Raw genomic sequence first — 17,918 nt, forward strand, 5'->3', positions numbered from 1 at the left:
CTCCCTGCCTTCATTCCTTCCACAACTGAGTATTGGGCACCTGACAATGTTCCCCAGTCACCTCAGGGTGGTGACTGAACGGTGAAGAGCCAGAGCAGACCCAAACCCTGCCCTGAGGGGGTTTGAAATCCCCTGTTGGCCTCATAAATTCATCATAAATTCATCAGTGAAGATGAATAATACATAAGTCAAGTCTTTCCTTTAAAGAAGTTAAACTGATGATAAAAGGGCATCTCCATTATTTAAACAAACAGAAAGATGGGGGAGCTTGTTTGGCTGGGGTGGTGGAGCTTTCAGCTCTTGATGTCCGGGTTGTGAGTTCAAGTCCCACATTGGGCATGGAGATTACTTAAAATGCAGGGTTGAGAAAAAAGATACATTGAAAGTCTTGTGGTCTCAGATCTGGTGCAGATTAAGTAAAGCCTGGGGTCTCAGGACTTTTTCAACCTCTGTTTCTTTATGTGTAAACATAAGGGAGAGGCAGTAATTTATTCACCTGGGAGCACCTTCCGTGAGCGGAGCTCCAGGGTTCCTAGGTTCTGTGGGGGAACGCGCCAGAGGAGAAGAGGTCCCAGCGTGCAGGCTCAGGTCAGGCTTCCCTTCACTGGGAAGGCCTTGCTCCCTCAATGGTGTGCAAGGCAGTCACTGCCCCTGGCTTTCCTTTGTAGTATGGGTCACAGTTTGAACTTGTATAATTGCCTTATCATTTGATTTCTAGCTCTCGCTTACTGGGCCATAAACCTCGTGAGCTTGGGTGATGTGTCCATCTTATTCTTTTTCACAGCTGTATTGAGATATAATTCATATGCCATAAAATTCACCCTTTTCGGGTAAACAGTTCAGTTGCTTTTAGTGCATGCAGAATTGTGCAACCATCAACACTATCTAATTTCAGAATATCTCATGATCCCAAAAAGAAACCCCATATCCACGAGTAGTCACACACCCCCCATTAACCTCTATGCACCCCTAGCTGCCAGCAACCAGTGTTGGACTTCATGTGTATATGGATTTGCCTCTATTGGGTATTTCGTTTAAATAGGACCACAATATGTGGTCTTTTATGACTGGCTTTTCTCTATATAGCATGTTTTTAAGGGTCATGTTCATGTTCTTTCTTGTGGCCAAATAATAATTGCACGGTGTGGATATACTGTGTTTTGTGTACCCATTCATCAGCTGGTGCACGTTCAGGTTGTTTCCATTTGGAAGCTACTGCCACTGCCGGCTGGCTGGGTCCCACAGGGCCCCCCCCCCCAAGTGGGTCCTTAGCTTCTCACAGGATAGCTATCAGACGTGAGACAAGAGGAAGTGAGAGCAGTTTGGTGGAGACCTAGAGCACATAAAGAGTGTCTGGGAGACTCAAAGAAGAGTGAGTCTCATCTTCGCCTGTAGTCTGGGTTTTTATTGAGGATGGTGGTCTGGTGCAGTGTCTTCTCAGGCATCCAGGAACAAAGAGAAGTGTTTAGGTGTCTGCCAGAAGGCTCTTGTGCCCTGGAGCCAGGAGTCTTGGAAAACCGTTCACGATGACCCTACCTCATCACTCTTTAGATGTTATCTGTTGTGCTGAAAGACTCAAGAAATCATTAACTCCTTGACCTTTACAAGGAGGACAGCCATTATCTGTACCGTAAGGTGTGTGTGTGGTGGGGCGGTATAGGTCCTCGCAAGAGTAGAGGCAACAAAAAAGTAGTCTTTCTTAGGGTCCTTCTAGTTTCCCTAGCTCCTGTTGGCTAAGGCTGCTAGAAGCATTACTGTGCAAGTTTTTGTGTGGCTGTAGGTTTTTAGTTTGTTCACATCCTCACCAACACGCGTTTATTTTCTGATTTTTGTTTTTACAGTGGCCATTGTGGTGGGTGTGTGGTGCTCTCTCAGGGTGATTTTGATTTGCATTTCCCTAGTGACTAAGTGTTGCACATTTTCTCATGGGCTTATTGACCATTTCTGTGTCTTTGCAGAAATAGCTATTCCGCCCTTAACCCATTTTTAAATTAGGTTCTCTTTTTATTGTTGAGTTGTAGAAATTCTTTATATATTCTGGATACAGCCTCTTACTGATACATGATTTCCAAACATTTTCTCTTATTCTGTGGGTTGTCTTTTCACTTTCTTGATGTTATCTTCTGAAGCATGAGAGTTTTAAATTTCAAAGTCCAATTTAGATCTTTTTTTCTTTTGTTGCTTCTGCTTTTGGTGTCCCTATCAAAGAAACTGTTGTCGAAGTCCTAAAGATTTGCTTCTGTTTTCTTTTAAGAGTCTTACGGTTTTAATCTTAAGTTTAGGTGCATGTCTGTCTTATTCTAGATTATATCCCCAGTGCCTGGAATAATGTCTGATATATAGAAGGTACTCAATACTTACTGAGTCAGATGAAGGAATTAATTTATCTTGGATGAAGGTGCCTGGGTGGCTCAGTCAGTTCAGCATCTGCCTTTAGCTCAGGTCATGATCCCAGAGTCATGGGATCAAGTCTGGCTCTCTTCTCAGTGGGGAGCCTGCTTTTCCCTCTGCCTCTCTCTCTCTCTTTCTCTAGGAAATAAAATCTCCTGGGTGGCTCAGTTGGTTGGACAACTGCCTTCGGCTCAGGTCATGATCCTGAAGTCCCAGGATCGAGTCCCACATCAGGCTCCCAGCTCCATGGGAAGTCTGCTTCTCCCTCTGACCTGCTCCTCGCTCATGTTCTCTCTCACCGTCTCTCTCTCAAATAAATAAATAAAATCTTTAAAAAAAAAAAAATCTCTTGAATGAATGAATGAACAGATATCTCTTGTCCCAGAACTGTTGCTCCCTACGAGAAGCCCCAGGGCTAGGCAAGCTGCATTGCACAGGTGAGGAACTTCGGTTTGTTTTAATCTTGCCCCCAAGGAACCAGCTGTGTGTGAGCTCCCTCGGTTCCTTTTCTGCCAGCTCTTCCTTGCCCATTTTCCCTCCATAGTTTCTCAACTGGACAAGATATACTACAGCATTTCCTCAGTAAATCGTGTCTGGCCTGCTTTGGTTAAATTGCAGATAGGGTAGGTATATAAGGAAATTTTTCCTGTCCTAAAAATCTTGGTTGGTTTGATATTTCTTTTGTTGGCTTTTCTGGTGTTAGAGAAATACGTTCAGATAACACGGCAGTGTCCAAATTACAAAGTAAAAGTTGCCTCCTGGCGGGGAAGTATGTTTGGAATTTACTTGTGGGAAAAAAAGTGTATGTACAAGCGGAAAGCACAAAGGTAAAATGAAAACTAAGGAATCTGGGCGAAGGGTATTTTAGGAGTTCTTTGTACTCTTATTTTAACAGCTTTTTTTTTTTTTTTTGTACATTAAATATTTTTTTAAAAGTTATCTCTCACATTCCCACCCACAGAGGGAATTAAGCCGGGGGACCCTTAGAGGGTCCAGTGTTCTGGATGTTTACATTCACTTTTCATCTGCTCCTCAGCTGTTGAGGAGGTGACAAAGATGAAGGCCCGTGACCGAGCAGGCACAACTTGGTGAAGTAGTACAGCCAGAATTTGGGTGCTGGTCCCCGAGCCCCAGGCCTGTACATACTCATCCTTTCCCCAGGGAATGACTGTCTTCGGGGCCTGTTATCTCCATCACCTGCCTCTGTCATCATATTCTTGGCACGTCACGGGCCTGTGCTCACTGAGGGCAGATGGGAGGTGGTCCAGGGGTTTCTGGAATGCGGGGGGTTATGGCTGCCATCCTGGGACTTGAAGGAAAACAGATGAGTTATGGATTGCTGCCCCCTAACCAGCCAGCAGGCAGGCCCTCATGTCTCGCTTTCCCCGGGCATCCGAAGCGCTCAGGAGGCAGCCCTGACCACCCCACCCCCATCCTGCCTGTCCTGCAGGAGCTGAAGCTGCCCGCCTTCCGAGCCCACTCCCCACTCTTGAAGAGCCGCCGGTTCTTTGTCGACATCTTGACCCTGCTGAGCAGCCACTGCCAGCTGTGCCCCGCAGCCCGGCACCTGGCCGTCTACCTGCTGGACCACTTCCTCGATCGCTATCACATCACCACCTCCAAGCAGCTGTACGCCGTGGCGGTCTCCTGCCTCCTGCTCGCAAGTATGTGCACTCGCGGCTTCCCACCGTCCCCCTCCTTGGAGCCCGGGTGCTCCCGAGTCATTTTACGTTTCTGAGGTCTTTGCATGTCTTCTGTGTCTGTCCTTTGCTGAGTGCAATCTGTAGTCATAATAATCACCATTTTCTTCAGCATCAGTAATGTCCTGGACTAAGCCATGAGGATTTTCGTAGCAGATCTTAATGAATCCACACAGTGACCTTGGAAGACAGATACTTGTAGTCCCCCCCCCCCCCCCCCGCTTATTACCGAGGCACAGAGAGATTAAGAAGCTTGCCTTGGGTCATCTAGCTTAGTAGATAGCAGCCAAGATTTGAGCCCAGAATGGCATGATGCCAGACCTGTTCTCTGAAGTCTGTGTCCCCTGCTTCCTGGCATAGGGGCTCTGAATATGCTGGAAGGGAAACCTGAGCAACCGCTCTTCTCAGAGATGTGACTGCTTGACCGGGGCCCAGCGGGACCCATTGTGTGGTCACTAGGCCTGGGCACTGGCTGCCTAGGATTTGCATCTTCGAGCAAGGCCTCACAAGACACGCAGTGTGGTTTCGACCTCTGTCTGTCTGCCTTGGTGGAGATGACCACGTGGCTGTGCTGCTTGGGTCATGCACTTAAAACACGGTTTTGTCCTGCCTTGGTTGACCAGCAGTCTGAGGAGAGGGATCAGCTGTCCAGGTCCTGTCTGTCTGACCTCGTGCATCTCTGGCCAAGCCCCCTGCTGTCGTAGAACTTTGCACACAACACACGCTGTCTCTTCTGCCTGGAGAGCTTCCCCTACACCACAAACCTGGCCCACCTGTGTGGTCCTCATTAAATGTCACTGGGCCCTGCATCCCTGAGAACCCAACCCCCACTGCCCTCATGAGATAGCCTTGGTACACGTTTCCCTGCATCAAGTACATTTCATTAACACCCACCTCCCCTGAGAAACAGCTTCAGGGAAGGTAGGGAGCTGAGTACATCACAGGGCCTCCAAAAAAAAAAAAAAATGTTGGTGGAGTAAAGGAGTGAATGGAGCTAGGGGTTCCTTTTGTGCTAGGTCCTGCGCTTCTCCAAGGTGGCCATCTGTGGTCATCACTCTTCCTTGACGTCTAGTGTTTTCTCCATAGAAATCAGTCAGATTTGACAGTCTCCTCCATGATACATAATCGTCTTGTTTTATTATATCAGCCGTTCCCGAACCCTTGAGTCGCACGGGTGCTGCGAGAAGATGGTACCCATTTTCTCCTGGGGCTTTGTCTGCTCTTGGCACACTGCCATGAACCTCTCCAGGCGTGATCACCCGGTTCTGGAAGCATGGCTTTCGAGTTTTAAACACTCTCGATTCCCGCCACGGCACCGTCCACTTGCCGTGACTTGTCACCAGTCCCTTTCGTGGCTTGCAGTTTACAGCCGTCCCTGTTTGTGATTTGCTTTCCCTTGGGCCAGCTGCACTGGCTGTGTTCTGCAGAGAGGGCAGCCTTGCGGGGTGGGAATCCTGCCTGCCTGTTCCTTCCAAGTCCCAGATCAACATGCCGCTCTCTTCCATCCTGGGCTTACAAGGCATCCCCGCTAGCCTCAGCCTAGGGCAGAACGGGCATCGCGTTTCAGGCGGCCCGGGAAGAGTCTGCACTGTGGCCTTTGGCCTGCTGCTGTCTGTGATCTGTGGGCTGCATCCAGGCCCCATGGGGGCAGGGGACTTAGATTTCCACGGGGCCATGCAGGCTGTCCCCCAGCGTCTGTCTGGGGAGCTGGGACGTGAGGCACACACTGGAGACTCCTTTGTGCTGCTGCTGCCATGGTGGAGGGAAGGGGGCCTTTCAGACGGAGAGGCAGACGCCAGCCCCCCCTCCGCCCGTCCCCCGCCCCCATGTCTGAGGGGAGCAGCCAGCCTGGAGCAGCAAGAACGGATTTCGTAGGACACCTGCCATATGCTCAGAGGCCTCCGGAAAGAAAAGTTTCCATGACAGCCTGAAACCCTATTCATTGCTCCCTCCCCTCTGCCCAGGCTGACTGTAGGCCACAAGGGGGGGTCACCTTGCCTCAGGAAGCTTGGAGTTCTGCTAATTCAGTACCAAATTATTCTCAAGAAGAGCTGTGGTTCCTGTCTCTGACTTTCAGTTCTTTGGGTTTTAGAGCTGCTTCCAGATAAGGGACTTGGCACAGATGGAACCTTCTCACCTACATACATTCCCTCTGCCCTCATAAATGGGGTCGGTCAAGGGGTCCATGTCCACAGGCCAATGGAAGGAGATGAGAAAAGCAAGAGCCTCTAGGTGGTTTCATGGCGGACAAGTGGCAGAGCCGCCCCTTGGTCTTCCTGTGCCTGAGTTAACTGCATTTCCTATACAGGAGAGCACCCCACTCTAATTATAGTCTGGCTGTAAGTGTAAATCGGGTAGAGACGCTCTCTCCACTTTCTCCATCTTATACAGCTTCCCATCCCCTCTGTCTTTTTGTTGGTGTTGCTGTAGTTGCTTAATTAAAAGGATAATTTGACAGCCTGGAGACCCCACAACTTCCAGGTGAGTTGGCTTTGACAGGACTCCTTCCCTGTCGTCCCAGAGGCAACAAGCTTTGTTGTTTACCCGTCCCTTTCTGTGCGCCCAGCCCTGGGCCAAGCACTGAACGATCTTCCCAACCAGCTTATGTGGTTGTGCCATCATCTGCCCATTCTTGAGGTGCAGAGAGGCTGAGTAACTTGCTGAGGGTCACACAGCTCAGAGTTTTGTTTATTCTTTTTTTTTTTTTTAAGATTTTATTTACTTTTTTGGCAGACAGAGATCACAAGTAGGCAGCGAGGCAGGCAGAGAGAGAGAGAGGAAAGCAGGCTCCCTGCTGAGCAGAGAGCCCAATGTGGGGCTCGATCCCAGGACCCTGGGATCATGACCTGAGCCGAAGGCTGCGGCTTTAACCCACTGAGCCACCCATGCAACCAGAGTTTTGTTTATTCTTAATTGGGATAAAATACATAACAGCATGAAATTTACCATCTTAACCGGTATAAAGCATACCGCTTCGTGCTGTATAATACGTTCACATTGTTGTGCAACTGTCCGTCCCCTCTCTTTATTCCAGAACATTTTCATCACCCTGGAAGGCACCCTTGGATCCACCAAGTGGATGCTTCCCACTCCTTCCCACTCTCGGCCCCTCATCTGTTTTCCGTCTCTCTGGATTTGCCTCTTCTGGATACTTCCTCTGAAAGAGTCACACCGTCTGTGAGCTTTTATGTCTGGTTTCTTTCCCTTTTTTTTCACTTTTCAGGGTTCATCCAAGTTGTAGCACACATCAGTGTTTCATTCCTTGTTGCGGCCGAGTAACATTCTGTTGTAGGACGTACCACCGTTTACCCTTTCATCTGCTGATGGACATTTGCGTTTTTTCTGCCTTTCGGCTGCTATGACCAGTGCTGCTGTGGACATTCACTACCAGCTTTGTTTGAACACCTGTTTTCAGTTCTTGTAGGTGTAAACTCAAGAGTGGAATTGCTGATTAGAATTGGCTCTTCAATGTTGAACTTTTTAAGGAAACTTAAGAGTTTTGCTTTTGCCTGGCTCAGAGATGACTGGGTGTTGAGTCTTTGGCCCCGGGCATGGAGCAGCCTGAGGTAGGAGAGAGGATGGGAGGAGCGCCTGGGTGGCTCAGTGGGTTAAAGCCTCTGCCTTCTGCTCGGGTCATGATCTCAGGGTCCTGGGATGGAGCCCTGCCTCGGGCATGGAGCCCTGCACCGAGCATGGAACCTGTTTAAGATTCTCTCTCCCTCTGCTCCCTTCCCCCTTGCATGTGTGCTCTCTCTCTCCCTGAAAAAATTTAAGAAAGGGGAGAGGGTGGGAAAGAAAATCAGAAGATCCAGAGGCATGACCAGGGTGGCCTTTTTGCTAGGACAGTATGACCTTAAATATAAGACATTATTATGATTAAAAAAAAGTCGGGGCGCCTGGGTGGCTCAGTGGGTTAAGCCTCTGCCTTCAGCCCAGGTCATGATCTCAGGGTCCTGGGATCGAGCCCCTCACTGGGCTTTCTCTGCTAAGCAGGGAACCTGCTTCCTCCTCTCTCTCTCTCTGCCTGCCTCTCTGCCTACTTGTGATCTTTGTCAAATAAATAATATCTTTAAAAAAAAAGTATGAGATACATTTTTATAAAAAATCCAAATAAGTAGCACTTGTATAAAAAAATTTGTTTCCCCCAAACCTGTTGTCCTGTTGCCACAGTTTGCTGTGTATACGTCCAGACCCAGACTTACTTGTGTTTTTTTCATAATTGGGAAAATAAATCTATTTTTATTCACAAGGAGGAAAAATGAATCCTAGATTATGCCCATATGAACTGCCCAGTAAACAAAAGTTATAAGATTCCCCCTTTGTCCCTTCTTTTTCTTTTCTCTCTCTCTGTAACCCTAGTTCCATCATACTTTCTCTTCTGGACCGTGAGCCCCATCCTGCCCCTTGCTGACTACTTCTAGGAAAGGCTAAGGGTGACATGTCTGTTTCTTGGGGTAAAGTTTTGACTTCTAGGATTTTGTAAGTGAGGCCGAATCCTCTGCTACCCTTCATCTCAGCTATCCTCCTCCCCAGGAGAGGGAGGCATCAAGCAAGAGGGTGGTCACGTGCCCTTTTTGCAAGACACTGGTCCCCTTGTGGAGCAAGGTCCTTTAGCCCAGAGTGAATCTGCCATGCTGTGCTACATGTACCCGGAGAAAGGCTCATTTTCCTACTGTACATTTTTATTTATTTTTATTTTTTTAAAGATTTTATTATTTATTTGAGAGAGAGAGCATGTGCACAGGAGCAGAGGGAGAGGGAGAGACAGGCTCCAGCAGACTTCATATGCTGAGCTCAGAACTCAAGACGGGGCTGTATCCCATGACCCTGAGATCATGACCCAACCTGAAACCAAGAGTCAGATGCTTAACTTTCTGAGCCACCCAGGTGCCCCTTTCCTGTAGATTTTTAAAACTAGAAATGGTATATTTACTGGGCAGTGAGATCCAAAGAATAAAGTAAAAAACATGTTGCCCATTCCACTTACCAAAGATAGCTTCGTGGTAGTTTCTTCTGTCTTTTCCAAAACCAAGCTGGTGTATTTTTCAGAATAGTTGTGTGCATGTACAGGCACATGGTTCTCATGATTCAAAGATTCTGTACTTGAGAATTTTCCTATTCACTAAAATTTATTTGTAACCTCAAAAATCTGTATTTACAGAACTTGGGCGGTCATTTGAGGACACGGGCAGTGACCCCGTATACCCTGTGCACGTTCACAGCTGAGGTCGAACAACGCAGGGCTCTGACTTCTTGTTTTCAGCTCTTGGACCTACAAACGAGGGTCCTTTTCTCTGTTTAGTGCCACACTTCCTCGTTTTTGTGCTTGTTGGTGGTTTTACTGTCCTCAAGGGACGCCTTGGTGGCTCAGTCACTTACGCGTCTGCCTTCGGCTCCAGTCATTAACGCAGCATCCTGGGATGGAGTCCTGCTTGTGGGATCCCTGCTCAGTGGAGAACCTACTTCTCCCTCTTCCTTTGCCTGCTGCTATACCTGCTTCTGTGCTGGCTGTCAAATAAATGAATAAATCTTTAAAAATTTAAAAAATAATACAGCCCTTAAGGAGCTCCTGGCTGGCTCAGTCGTCTGAGGGTCTGATTTCAGCTCATTTCAGCTCAGGTCGTGATATCAGGGTTGTGGGATGGAGCCCTGCCTCAACTCCATGCTCAGCGAGGAGTCTTCTCCCCTCTCTTTGTCTACCCTCCCCACAAGCACATGTGCTCATGTGCTCTCCCCGCCCCCCATAAAATAAGTAAGGGGATCTTTTTATAAACAAACAAACAAATGAATAAATAAATAAATAAATGGGCCCCAAGCATCACGCTGTCTATCATTCCTGAGCACAAGGCTGTGATGTGTCATACAAAGAAAACAATGTGCTGGATCAGGTTTGTGCGGGCGGGAGTTCTCATGCTGCGGGCTGTGGGTTCGGTGATAATGAATCAGCAGTCTGTTGACCAGAAATACACCGGTTCGGCGTTGATCGATGGATGAAAACATGACAGAGGCTCAGAGGAGCCTAAGGCTGTATGTGCCCTGGGAATGTGGTTCTGTGTTCGCTGGTACAGTGTCCCCAGGGCCTTGATACAACACAGCTTCTGTGAATAAGCAGAATGAGCTGTGTCCTTACGCAAGGGGGTTAGTACCAAAAACACGTTCTTTGTAGTCCATCAGGGAGCGTCTTTCCTGTCGGTCTGCAGGGTTTACCTTACTCTCGATCGATCGCAGAATTCTCCGTGTCATAAACACTACTATCTGCGGGATGACTCCTGTCGGTGGACATTTCAATTGCTGTCCATTTTTTTCGCTGCTATAAATAAACAGGATGACAGCAGCACTCCTTTTGCCTAGAACCCTGCCAGTGTAAGTGTGTCTGTGAGAAGACTGCCCCACAGTGCCGTTGCTTTGGTCAGAGGTGTGTGCACTCTGTGCATTTAAGATTCGGATGGGTAGTCCTAAATTGTTTTGCAGAGGCTTTAACTAACAGATGATGAGATCCCTTTTTTCTTAAATTGAGCTTAATTTGTGGGAGCTTTTGGAACCACGCTTCTCCACCTAAATAAACCACCAGAAGAGTTGCAGTGTCCCTCCCCTTTGCTGGCCCCTCACAGGTGCCTACTTGTGGCTTTTCTTCTGTGCTCCCAGCAAGGGGTGCATTCATGTCCCACCTGTCTGCCTGTCCTGTCCAGCATGCCCAGATGAGACATGAGCTCCCCAGACCTAGTGGATTTTAAGACTCCTGAAGCCAGAAATCAATAACCTCATCTCTTAGCAAAGGTCCAGATAGAAGCCATTGCCTATCTAGGGCTTATGCTCTGGACCTCAGGAAATTCTAGGAGAGGCCCTTATCTCTCCCAGTCAAACACCTTCACTCCCCCTCAGTCACCCCTGCTTTGATTACTTAGCAACTGCTGCTTCTTCCAAGCAGCAGCTTTGACAGCAGGGCAAGGGGGGTGGGATGGGGTCTCTGTTGGAGATCTGGAAACTTGAAAGCAGTGTTAATCCCTCCTGGTAGACAGGAGTGAAGGAAGGCCTGAGGAGGTTAAGCACACAGCTCTCCCCCCAAACTGGGAATGCTTGAGATGCCTCTAGGGCACTGATTGTAACCAGCAGATGCAAAGGGGGCCATTTTCCCAGGTGTCCTTTTTTTTAGGTGTACTTTAGACAAAGCTTAAGATTTATTTACAGGATTAAACCTTTGGAAGGAAAGAAATATGGCTGCCTCCCTTTGCAGGAGGTAATTTGTGTAAGGGTGATTAGTAGCAGGGGCGCCTAGGTGGTTCAGTTGGTTAAGCATCTGCCTTCAGCTTAGGTCATGATCTTGGGGTCCTGAGATCGAGTCCCACATCAGGCTCCCTGCTCAGCAAAGAGCCTCCTTCTCCTTCTGCTGCTTCCTCTGCTTACTAGCTCTCTCGCAAATAAATAAATAAAATCTTTTTAAAAATACAAAATAAATTGAAGAATTGAAAAAAACCTTTGAAAAGAAAGGTGGCTAGGAGGAGTACTAGCATTTCCTCCCTGCCATGGCCTTACATTTCAGGAGTCAGGATGGCTTTGACATTCCACATGTGCATTTCATGTGATAGCCTTCGATTATTTCCTCCAGAAAGCTGCAGCAACATCGATGTACATCTCCTAATCAGTGGCATTTCTTTGGCAGTCACACAGCATGGGGCGCACTGGAAAAAATGGCCTGTCTCATGAGGGTCACACCAAGTACATCCGGGCCCAGGGCTCTGATGTTGCAGGGAAGTGAGTGAGGACATGGTGACTTTCCATTTCCTGTTCCCCTATCTGCAAGCTGGCAGGCTTATTTAGAGCTATTTTCAGGGAAAGGATTCTGGGTGATGTGTCGGTCAGAAAGCCGACTGGGCCAGAAACTCAGAAATGTTGTTTGCTTTATAGCAGGTTTAGTGCTCAGGCCTGTTGGTCCAGGGCCTGAGGTTCTGGGATCCAAGTGGGGTTTTGGGGCGGGGGGGTTGTGTGTGTGTGTGTGTTTGGGGAGAATAAGGGAGGAATCTTAAGGTGCATGGGTTAGTTGACAATGGGAGTGTTAGGAGCCCTTGACCCCCTACATGAGCAAGTCGCTCAAAAAACATGTATTTGACTCTGCTGTATACCAGAAGTTGTGTATCTGGGGAGGTGGTGGCAAACAAAATATCTACAGCCCTTGTCACTGAAGATAACTCAATCCACACACATGGTATCTACTATGCGCTGAGCCTGGGATACCGTGGGGCACAAAGCAGATCAAGTCCCCGTCCTCATGTTGCTTAGGATCTGAAGGCATCTCCCAGAGAAGCAGCCTTCAAGCCAGGGATTACCAGCAGGGCTCTGGGCACCTGCCCAGCCCAAGCCAGTGGCCCTTCTAAGAAGATCTAAGTGTCTTTACTTTCAGGAGAATAGTCTGGCCTACTTCTTAGAGGGAAAAGGACCAAGATTGACGTCAGGTGCCTGTCTGATCTTCCACATTACCTGTAGCTTGGCTGCTGGGAGCTGAACATCTTCTCATTTACTTTAACCTTGAACTCTCTCTGGACATGTCTTACCATACCTTGTCGCCTGTTACATCCAGGATTGAGTTTACATATTCTCCTGTTAATGCTGAAGTGAAGAGGCAGAGCTATGGGGTTCTTACTCATTGGGCCGCTCCCCAGAGCCACCGCTGAGTTTCCAGAGCGTTTGCTCTGCTGGTCCCAGCAGCCTGTGCTTTGCTGGGCAACACCCCACCCCCCCAGTCAGCGTGACTCAGAGTCCTACCAGCAGGGCAACGTCCACTTGTTTTAAAACTTTCAGACCCAGCCCATTATACCCTTGGGTGGGGAGATTAGAGATGAATTTTTTTTTTAAGATTTTATTTATTTATTTGACAGACAGAGATCACAAGTAGGCAGAGTCAGGCAGAGAGAGAGGAAGAGAAGCAGGCTCCCTGCTGAGCAGAGAGCCCGTGGGACTCGATCCCAGGACCCTGGGATCATGACCTGAGCTGAAGGCAGAGGCTTTAACCCACTGAGCCACCCAGGTACCCCCAAGGTGATTTTTATGGTAGTTGTGTTTGCCTGTATTTTCAAGATTGTCTTAAAGGAGTATCTGTTTCCTCTCCCTCCTGAGTGTTTAATTACAGGCATGTCAGTGTCTAGACAGGAAAAGTGTCTTCTTTGTCACTGACATGTTGGGGTTCCTGGAACTCTTCTAGGAAACTGTGGGCATTTGTAAAGCAGATTCACACTGAGATAGTCTTGGACTAAGGCAGAATCATGTTCTGGAACCTTCTTTGGCAGTTATTCTGCTGGTTCTGGCTTCTATGGTCCCATCAGTGGCATCCTCTGAGAATTTTAAACTTTTTTTTTTTTTTTCCAGTGGGAGAGTGATATTTCTTCTTTGTAGAAAATTAGAAAATAGTGAAAACGATCAAGATTAAAATAGGGGCTGGCTAAGTTGGTAGAGCATGCAACTGTTGATCTGAGTGGTGAGTCTGAGCCCCGTGTTGGGTGTGGAGCCTACTTAATTAAAAAAATAATAATAAAATAAAATAAATTACTTGCAAATTCACTACATTATTTTTTTTCTGTAATCAAAATTTGGGGGTGGAGGGCAGATCCTGGGCCCAGTGATCAGGGAAGGGTAATACATTGTTTATATGCCAGGCAGGGTTTTGAGTTCTTTGCACGGGTTTACTCATTTGATCCTCAGAACAATCTTATAAAATAGACCGTTGGTGGTTAGGTGACTTGCCCGAGGGTACGGGCATCTCCCCGAGTCCTTGCTTTCAGCCACCATACACAACAGCCACCTTTGTCCTACAGCTAGCTGGATGGCTCCCTTTCATGGCCGCCTGAGGAAGACAGGCCAGCAGGTGGCGAGGTTTGCTGGGAGACTCCTGGCTCTCTTTGTGGAGCCTGCGGAGCCACGTGTTGGCTAACCTGGGTGAACTCCTCTGTCTTCAGGACCAGGTCTCTTGGCTGGAAGCCGCTCCCCTTCTAACCCGGAGAGACGTCGCCGATGTGGCCTCTCCTCCTCCTCTCCCCTGCTCCAGCGGAGGTGCCGGGACCCCTGATGTCCACACCTCTAGCCCTGCAGGCCAGGAGGACTCGCTCCTGGCTCTCCCTGCAGCCACAGCCCCATCAGGCCTGGTCCCGATCGGCCCCCTGCGAGCTGGTGGGGTGCATTCCGCAGAGCAACCCACCAGCTCGCAGGGGGCCGATCAGAGAGACCTCTGTTACTGGAGAGAAGAGAACGCCGTCCCTCTGCAGGAAGCCCTTGCTCAGCCGCGGCCCCAGTTGCCAGTTGTGTCCCTGACAAGGGGCCTCTCCCCCTGCCACCCCTGCTCTTAAGTAGTCAGGGAAATAATTTGTGAACCAGAGCGCAAAGGAGCCCGGGATTTGCCAGAGCCACTGTGTGACATCATTGTACCCGTGGCTCCGTCCTGAGACAGGGAAGTCCTCGCAGCCTGACAGGAAGCCGGTGTGTGACCCAGCTGGCCACATGCCACCTCTGACCTGGGAGGCCCTTTTTACGATTTCCTCCTAAGAGAACAACCACCCACAACCTCCCCTCTTGTCTCTGGTTCCAAAGTAGGACTCGGGAATTGCCTCAGCTGGTCAGAAATGTGCTGTCATTCCTTCCTTCGTTCGCTCATTCATCCATCCTGCCGGTATTTGAGCCCTGCTCTGTGCAGACTGGAAATGCAGCCGTGGGTGGAGCAGTCTGCTCTGGGGGAGGAGGGAGACAGGCGCTGAGAGGGGGACACAGTGTAAAGCAGCTTGTGGACGGGGCCAGATGTGTTGTGTGCTGCACTGTCTCTGAGGCTCGGTGCCTGGGACACATATCCGTGTGGAATGAGTCCTCTTCAGGGACAGGGACTGTAGACATTGCTGCTACTCACAGTCTCCCTGGGGCTGTCAGCCACTGTAAGGATCTTTCTTTGCGTCCTGAGCAAGGATGAAACTCACCCAGGCCTGGTCCCAGGTGCACCTTCATGCCAGGTCTCCCCAGCTGGCCCCAGAGACCAAAGGGTTTTTCTCCAGGACATTTCCTAACCTCCAGATCTCTGCAGCAGGTCAAGGGCAGCAGAGAGGGAGGGGACGCTCCCTGCTGCCCCCCCCCCCCCCCCCCCCCCCCCCCCCCCCGCTGTGGGCTTCACGGCTGCCTCCCTTTAGCTGGAGGGTTTTCCTGCTCTGTCCCTGGCTTTTTCTCTCCCCTTTATCAGACCCTTTCCAGAAACTAACCTGTCATTGTCCCTGTGACTGCAATTGCACAGTTGGCCCCAAATCGACAGAAGTGCACCGATAGAGCAAGGGACCAGTGTTGGTGGGCGCCGGGCACCATTCCAGAATGCTGAGCTCTCACGTCACCTTTGCCATAGTTCCACGTCAGTTATGCCTGTCACGGGGGCCGAGATGTTGAGACTTTGCGAGTGGCTGGGCCTCTGTAGAAGCCGGGGGAGTCACCATCAGAGTCATCATCCTGCCTTCTCTGCTGCTCCACCAAGCAAAACAGCCTTTGAGAAGGATCTGTCCTCAGAGCAGTTTCCTGGCTTCTCCGTCAGTCCCTTTACTCAAAGTCTGTCTCCCGTGGCTCCTGAGAAAGACGGTGCCTGTCGGACCTAGGAACGGTGTCCCTGAGGGAGACAAGTATGAAGCCCTCTTCTGGCCTCCAGTAACTACAGAAAGCCAAGGAATTTTTTTAGTGGAAAAGCTGGTTTGGGTGGGTGGGTCGGGGTGTGGTCCCTTATTACAGAAAGTGTCCCCCGTAGAGACAGGCTCTTCCGCATCAGTCCTGTCATTGGAAGAGGAGAGTGGGTCCTGTGGAGCGTACACATCTTCCATGCAAAGGCTCTGGGATCGGAGTGCTAACTAAAGCAGAGGGGGGGATGAAGAGGAGAGTGTGTGCAGAACAGGGACTTTAGCTGGGGAGAGGGCAGGGCACAGCTGGCCTCCTACCCGCATCCACCATGCACCCAGACATGTGGAGACTTCCTGGGGTAGCGGGGACCCCGTGACTGTGAGATGCTCTGGACTGTGGAGACATTTATTCATTATTTAAGGAAATAAATCTGGGGGTACCCAGATGGCTCAGTCATTAAGCATCTGCCTTTGGCTCAGGTCATGATCCCAGGGTCTTGTGGTCAAACCCCACATCAGGCTCTCTACTTGGCGGGAAGCCTGCTTCTCCCTCTCCCTCTCCCACTCCCCCTGGTTGTGTTCGCTTTCTCACGGTCTCTCTCTGTCAAATAAATAAATAAAACCTTTTTTAAAAATTAAAAATAAAATAAATCTGTATTAAGTTTCTGCCGCATGCTGTGCTGGGTGTAGGGGCGCTGTGATGTTCCTAGGAGACGGCACAGGAGCCCTGCCCTCCTGGATCAGATAACCAGATTTCCAATTTTCCTCTGTCCCTCACCAGCTGGGTGGTGGGAACAAAGGACTCTGTCCTTCTGAGTTCCCTTCTGAGTTCCTGATTCCAAGTGGAAGACACTCCCAGCCCCCCCGGCTTACTACCGGAATGCACTGGGAGACTGGCCCTCCCCAGCGGCTGCCTGTGTTTCTTGATGTGGTGGAACCAGGCTTACAGCAGAGAACCAAATCCGGCGGTCACTGTGCTCCCGGAGCTCGCTCATATGCTGGTGCGTGCGCATTCTAGCTCTTGCTGGCCAGCGCAGTGACTGGGAATTCCTGCCCCTATAAGGAGGACCCATCTAGGAAAGGCTGTGGGCCCCAGACTCCCCTTTGCCTCCCTGTCTGTGAACCTTGGAACTTCCAGCCCCAGAGTGGAGTTCAAGGTCACAGTCCAGGGGAAGGAGGCTGGAGCCAATCTACATCTAGCACAGCCGGGCCAGTGATATCGGTAGCCGGGGTAGGGGAGGGTTGTTGGAGGGGACCTTTTATTGAGGTTTTTTTCCCCTTTCTCAGAGCCTGTAAGAATATGGCTTGGTGCACCTGGGTGGCTCAGTCGTTAAGCATCTGCCTTTGGCTCAGGTCATGATCCCACCGTCCTGGGATCAAACCCAGCATTGGGCTCCCTGCTCAGTGGGGAACCTGCTTTTCCCTCGGCCACTCCCCCTGCTTGTGTTCCCTCTTTCACTGTCTCTGTCCAAATAAATAAATAAATAAAAATAAAAATCTTAAAAAGAAAAAATGTCTTGTAGCGCTGCCTACCAAATTTGGTTCATCTGTACCTTTCAGGACTTTAGAAGAAGATTGCAGATTTGGGGTGCAAAGGATGAATACCATGTCCTGTAACTTACAGAGCAGCAGTTGCTGCCGTTTATGGGTACTGTCTTTGCCCGAGGCCTAGAGCCAGTCACCATGCCCATGCTGTCCTGAGCCTCCCTACTACCACTGTTGGATGTCTGGGTTTCCTGGTGATCAACACCAGTTGTATCTGTATTATGGGGGCAAGGATGGAAAAGTGGCACCTGAGCCTGAACTTACGAGACTTTTAGGGAGGGCATTCCCAACCTGTTTCCAGTCAGGGCCTTCTCCAAAACCTGGGCTCTCTCTGGTCACAGAATTCTCTGCTTTCATTAAATATTCTCAGCTCACATTAAATATTTGCCCCTTCTGGTGGCCACTTCTTTGCCCTCATAGGAAGGAAGAATCTGTGGAAGAAAGAACAGCCGAAAGGTCTGCATTCAGCTTGGTCCTGCCTGGGAACTCATGGGCCTATGCTTCCACCCCTGGGTACCAGGGAAAGCTTCCCCTTGGGCTTCTGCTACCTCTACTGCCCAGCCCTTCCCAGTCACCTCCAAAGCTGTTGGGCCCACCCAGAGGGCCAGGCGAGACTGGGAAGCCGCTGGAGTGGCTCTTTATCCTTTAACGTTAGCAC

General features: G+C 49.6%; 1 protein-coding gene across 2 annotated transcripts in view; it reads left to right on the forward strand.

The window, feature by feature from the left end:
- CCNJL (cyclin J like) overlaps positions 1-17,918 on the forward strand; it is a 54,052-nt gene that overhangs the window by 24,607 nt on the left and 11,527 nt on the right. For both annotated transcript variants that reach the window (XM_044230280.1, XM_044230271.1), the window contains exon 3: positions 3,842-4,055. In XM_044230280.1, the coding sequence (XP_044086215.1) occupies positions 3,842-4,055 (214 nt within the window). The remainder of the gene's footprint in view (positions 1-3,841; positions 4,056-17,918) is intronic.

The sequence above is a fragment of the Neovison vison genome, chromosome 1 (assembly GCF_020171115.1).
Source record: "Neovison vison isolate M4711 chromosome 1, ASM_NN_V1, whole genome shotgun sequence".
Taxonomy (NCBI): Eukaryota; Metazoa; Chordata; class Mammalia; order Carnivora; family Mustelidae; genus Neogale; species Neogale vison.